Source organism: Phyllobates terribilis, unplaced genomic scaffold (genome assembly GCF_046119375.1).
Source record: "Phyllobates terribilis strain yellow unplaced genomic scaffold, ASM4611937v1 Scaffold_4__5_contigs__length_816908805, whole genome shotgun sequence".
In the NCBI taxonomy this organism is placed as follows: domain Eukaryota; kingdom Metazoa; phylum Chordata; class Amphibia; order Anura; family Dendrobatidae; genus Phyllobates; species Phyllobates terribilis.
The window spans coordinates 567,388,746-567,394,833 of NW_027362764.1; the positions used below are offsets into that span (position 1 = coordinate 567,388,746).

The 6,088-nt window shown below is 39.7% G+C and overlaps 1 protein-coding gene across 1 annotated transcript in view; it reads left to right on the forward strand.

Moving 5' to 3' along the window:
- The window catches only part of LAMA1 (laminin subunit alpha 1), a 264,311-nt gene extending 258,690 nt beyond the window's left edge, over positions 1-5,621 (forward strand). The window contains exon 63 of the mRNA XM_073679061.1: positions 4,074-5,621. Coding sequence (XP_073535162.1) covers positions 4,074-4,234 — 161 coding nt within the window. The 3' untranslated portion in view covers positions 4,235-5,621. The remainder of the gene's footprint in view (positions 1-4,073) is intronic.
- Positions 5,622-6,088: the final 467 nt, after the last annotated feature.

Below are 6,088 nucleotides of genomic sequence, written 5' to 3' on the forward strand. Positions count from 1 at the left end.
CCATCATTACTTTAAGAAATGAAGGTCAGTCAGTGCAAAAAATTGGGAAAACTTTGAAAGTGTCCCCAAGTGCAGTTGCAAAAACCATGAAGCGCTACAAAGAAACTGGCTCACATGAGGACCGCCCCAGGAAAGGAAGACCAAGAGTCACCTCTGCTTCTGAGGATAAGTTTATCCGAGTCACCAACCTCAGAAATCGCAGGTTAACAGCAGCTCAGATTAGAGACCAGGTCAATGCCACACAGAGTTCAAGCAGCAGACACATCTCAACAATTGTTGAAAAGAGGAGACTTTGTGCAGCAGACCTTCATGGTAAAATAGCTGCTAGGAAACCACTGCTAAGGACAGGCAACAAGCAGAAGAGACTTGTTTATGCTAAAGAACACAAGGAATGGACATTAGACCAGTGGAAATCTGTCCTTTGGTCTGATGAGTCCAAATTTGAGATCTTTGGTTCCAACCACCGGGTCTTTGTGCGACGCAGAAAAGATGAACGGATGGACTCTACATGCCTGGTTCCCACCGTGAAGCATGGAGGAGGAGGTGTGATGGTGTGGTTGTGCTTTGCTGGTGACACTGTTGGGGATTTATTCAAAATTGAAGGCATACTGAACCAGCATGGCTACCACAGCATCTTGCAGCGGCATGCTATTCCATCCGGTTTGCGTTTAGTTGGACCATCATTTATTTTTCAACAGGACAATGACCCCAAGCACACCTCCAGGCTGTGTAAGGGCTATTTGACCAAGAGGGAGAGTGATGGGGTGCTACGCCAGATGACCTGGCCTCCACAGCCACCAGACCTGAACCCAATCGAGATGGTTTGGGGTGAGCTGGACCGCAGAGTGAAGGCAAATGGGCCAACAAGTGCTAAGCATCTCTGGGAACTCCTTCAAGATTGTTGGAAGACCATTTCCGGTTACTACCACTTGAAACTCATCAAGAGAATGCCAAGAGTGTGCAAAACAGTCATCAAAGCAAAAGGTGGCTACTTTGAAGAACCTAGAATATAAGACATATTTTCAGTTGTTTCACACTTTTTTGTTAAGTATATAATTCCACATGTGTTAATTCATAGTTTTGATGCTTTCATTGTGAATGTACAATTTTCATAGTCATGAAAATACAGAAAAATCTGTAAATGAGAAGGTGTGTCCAAACTTTTGGTCTGTACGGTAGATACTGAAACACCTACTACCAGGACAGTATTTTTCACTTGGGTGGATGTAGTGAAAGGGTTTTCTTCACCATGGAAAGGATTTTGCGATCATCCACCACTGTTGTCTTCTGTGGATGTCCAGGCCTTTTGGAGTTCCCAAGCTCACCAGTGCCCTCTTTTTTGCAGAGTGTACCAAACCATTGATTTGGTACTCCTTAGATTCCTGCTATCTTCCTGATTGATTTCTTCATTTTTTCAGCCTTATGATGTTCTATTTTTCTTTTATTGAGAGTTCTTTTGACCACATGTTGTGGATTCACAGCATCATCTGCCAAATGCAGATACAACACCTAGAATCAGCTCTAGACATTTTACCTGCTTAATTGATGATGGATTAATGAGGGAATAACCCATGCAGCCCATTAAGGAGCTTTTGGGATTATTGTCCAATTACTTTTGGTCCTTTTAGAAAGAGGCAACTACACATTAAAAAGCTGTAATTCCTAAACCCTTTTCCCTCACTCCAATTAGGATGTGAATACCCTCAAATTAAAGTCTGTACTTTAAGCCCATTCTGATTATATAACTGTAACTTGAATACTTTTTGGTAAACAACTAAAATGCCAAAACTTGTGTCACTGTCCAAATATTTTTGGACCTAACTGTATAACATGATGGAATGTAAGAGATGACTGGCTGTTTGGGGGCATGAATACTGGTGGTAGCAGAGCAGTATAAAGCACAATAAATAGGCAGGCAGATGCAATGGCCAATCTAATAATTTGCATCAGTTTTAGGTGAATGAAAATGAGCGCTTATCCATACTTGAATAATTTTGACAAATGTAAGGTTTTCCACACTTGTGGAGGACAGTCTGATCTACTTTGGGGTCACAAAGCCACATGCTGTGCTGAATACCCTCTCTGACAGTATACTGGAGGATGGACAACGCAGTACATATGGCCAACTGGGACAATTCTTGTCACTGGTCCAATTCGCTGATACAGAAGTCCATTAGGTTGGGGCTCTAGGTATCTGCTGGAGATAAGACAGTGTCCAGGTATGACTGAACCTGTCTGTTCAGGCAGTGCATCACTGTTTGCTGATGTACATCAAGTTAGCACAGTGACTGATAAAAGTTTTGGTCTGCCGGTATAGGAGGTGGACCATTGGCTGTAGTGGTAGCAGAGAGGGGTATCTTGTTCAGATGTGCATCTGTTCTGTGAAAGCTTTACTAAACAGGGAACACAACTTTTCCTTGTAATGTGTCAATTTTGACTGCCTTTTAGAAGACAGAAAAAAATCCCTCATTTTGCTTTTAAAGCAGGGGTCTAAAAAGATCCAATAGTTATCTCTTTTCTTAATACTAATGATACACCTGCCTTACCACAAGCAGTTGAGCATGAAGCTTGCCATGTTCTCCAGATCGAAAGAGCGCCCAAATTGTTTATTTTCTGCACCCTGCTACAATAGTTAGTCTTATTGTTTAGCATAGTTGTTGTGATCATCAATTTTCCACTGACTGTCAGCCTCATTCCATGCCTATGCTTGGGATAACTCAATTTCCCCCTCCACCTCCACTTCCTGCCCTTTGTTCCACTACTTCCCAGACTGCAGCATGCAACATTGAACTTGACCTCGAGGGTCCCCAACAGCCTCAGGGCAATGATGAACATGTAGAAATTGCTGTTCTTTCTCCATTCCTTGTTGCGTCAATGTGAGTGTTTTTCCAATATAATTATAAGTGGAAAAACATCATTGATGCCACAGTTCTCTCTATTGACAAATTTAGTAGCTTCTTCAAAGGCCTTCAGTAGGTGACATGCATCGATCATCAGATACTGATGGAATATTCAAAAGTAACCTAAGCTCCAGTTTTCCCGCTGCGAAAAAACAGCGTAAAGCAGTGACTGACAGAAGCTCTAATATATGCAGCATTGAATTTCGTCACGCCACATGAAAATGGTTAAAATGCACAATTTCCTGGTCATGGCCACCACCTTCTTCAAGTGGTTATATTTGTTGAAGAAATGTTTCTACAATTAATTTCAGGACGTGCATCATGAGGGAAGCGTGAGTTACTTTGCCTGTACTTAGTTCAGCCAAAAAGTTCTAGGCATTGCCACTTACATTAATGACTAGTTGAAGTTGACGGGAAACCATCCAGCATGAGATTTGCTGCTTTATGCAGAGAAGCAACTCGTCAACTGTATGTTTTTTTTAGCCCATGTTCATAAGCTGTAAAGTAGCTTAGCACTTAACCTTACTAGAACAAAAAGACTGAAGAGGGAGTAGATGCGACATTGTGCCCTATTGCGCCATCACTTCAAGTGCTAATGGAGAGCCATAATTCCTAGTCTAAAGGAGCCCCTGTGCTCTACACAAGCGGCACAGGCGCTACATTTTGACTGATGGGGCTGAATCAACATTGATCAGAAAATGACTGCAAATCCAAGTTCACTTATTACAGTGTGAGGCTGCATGATGACAGTTGTAATACACCCCTATGAAGAAGCTGCGTATTCAGTGCCAGGAATAGCAATTGAACGCCATCAAAATAATTTCTTTAATGGGTTCCATATAGATTCTACCTATCAAAGTGAATCAATATTTGCAGTCAGCGATGTGTGACATATATCACAAAAATTATACAACTCCGGTAACTTCGGACTGGTTTTATCTGTTTAATATGATGATTTTTCATGTTTTGAAGTCAGGCTGTGCTGTATTATATTTCTTATTGACTTTATATTATAGTTCAGTTCTCAGTAAAAGTACAATGTTAGTTTTTACACAATCGCGCCATTGCCCCATTGTATTAATCAATGACGCAGGAAAGATCATATATAATAAGAGGGCATGGTCAGGCGCATAGATGCCATTGACGATTCATTGTTTCTTTTCTCACTTGCAGCTGATGTGAAGCAGAACTGTCTAACCAGCCAGACTTCATTCCGTGGTTGCATAAAGAACATGAAACTGGTGAAGGGCACACTGACTGAGGCCAACGACTTCAGCAAATCATTCGAAATGCGAGGAGTATTCCCTCATTCATGCCCAGGAACAGAATTATAGAAAAGATGTATTGTTGACTTTAGACCATATACACACAGGGCATATTAATCAAGCGAGCTATGTTATCTCATATGAAATCATGTGAGAATGTGCTATAAGTCAGGCTAAGAGATTGGTAACTGAGACAGAGGGTTGTGCTTGACTCTGAGATGCCACATAAAGTACTGGCGGATCATTATGTGATCGCATCTCACAAGCAGATACTGAAATTGGTGCTATGAAGACATTCCACGACCTCTACATCATATTTCCCACTCAGGAACAATGTTTTAGACAATTATCCAATTCTTGTGTAACTAAAATTTGTGTGCAACACAAATACCTCCAGTAGCATATTAATAGGATTAATGAATATTTTATTACTGTGTCTGTTCATATCTTTACTGCTGGATGATGATGCTACATTTTGCTGTTATTTCAGTCTTAATCATTATAAAACATTGCAAATCTGTCTTTTATATTTCAAAAATAAGTGGCTGATTTCTTTTCATCACGTAATTTATTTTATGGTTGGATACCACTGATTTAGGAATTTCTCATTTAATTAATAATAATAATAATAATAATTTTTATTTATATAGCGCCAACATATTCCGCAGCACTTTACAATTAAATTAGGCCCCAAAACTACATTTATTTGTACAACTATGACTGTAAGGCAACCTTCACACATCTATATGATACATTCGAGTTCTGACTTATTTTTTCTCGGATCCATAGAGTAGAATGAATTTATTCACACATGCGTTATAATCACGGATCTGCAGCTCACACTCGGCTATTTAATTGTATGTGTATCCATGAGATATGGATGCAAATTGGAAGGTTTCCAATTTACTTCTGTTTTACATCCATGTCTATTACTTAATGATAAACTTGAATGTAAACGCGACATTCTAAGGATTTTTTTATTGGCTTGGAAACAAGTACACTTCTTCATTGGAAGAAAGAAAAAACAAATAACCAGGATGAAACCAGGGTGATACCTGAGAGAACAACCGGCCCATTTCTCTCGGAGAGTAACTCTCACATGGATTTGTGAATCTAGTATTATTTTCGCTTTTTCAGTAATGGATACATCTAAAGATATTTTAGTTTTTTGGAGTTTTCTGTGTTTGCTCAGTCTCTGCAGAACATTTCTTTCCTCAGGATATCAGCACTGTCCAGTGAACAATGACAGCTTGGTAACGTTATCAGCTATGATGGGCTGATACCCATTGTGGGCCTCAAGTTTACCAAGGTTAGATGAAAAAGACCCATATTAAAACCATTTAGTGTATAAATATGACTATATTTTCTTGAAACATTTCTGCTGATTATTGTTATCATAGGGACACTGCATCTTATGCCAACAAAGTAGATCATCTGTCTTCTTACCTGTAGCATTAAAATGCTAAACACTAATAAAGTTGGTTTGTGGAGCATAACTGGCAACTGCTGAATGGGCGCTACTGGCCTTTGTGGCCAGACCACATGGGTCCTGCACTCCTGATTCCAGTCTTAGTGGCCACACTTACAGAAAGAGAAGTTGCACATGATACAAATACATCCCTTGTTCACTGGCAATGATATTCCCTGTGATGGTAATATTTGAACAACACAACATATGTGGGCACCAACAAACTTAATGTTGGTCGGTTCACTACGTTTTGCCGTACATAAGAAGAGAATTGAAGAGACCCAACTTATTTTCAAGGCAGTGCTCCCGCAAACTGAGTTGCATCTATCACATCTTATTAGGTATATATATATTTGTCATTTGTCCTATAGTATTTCTAGAAACACATATTTTGATCACTAATGAAATGATACTTTACAGAACTTAGAATACTTTTGAATAAATGTGCGTCATGC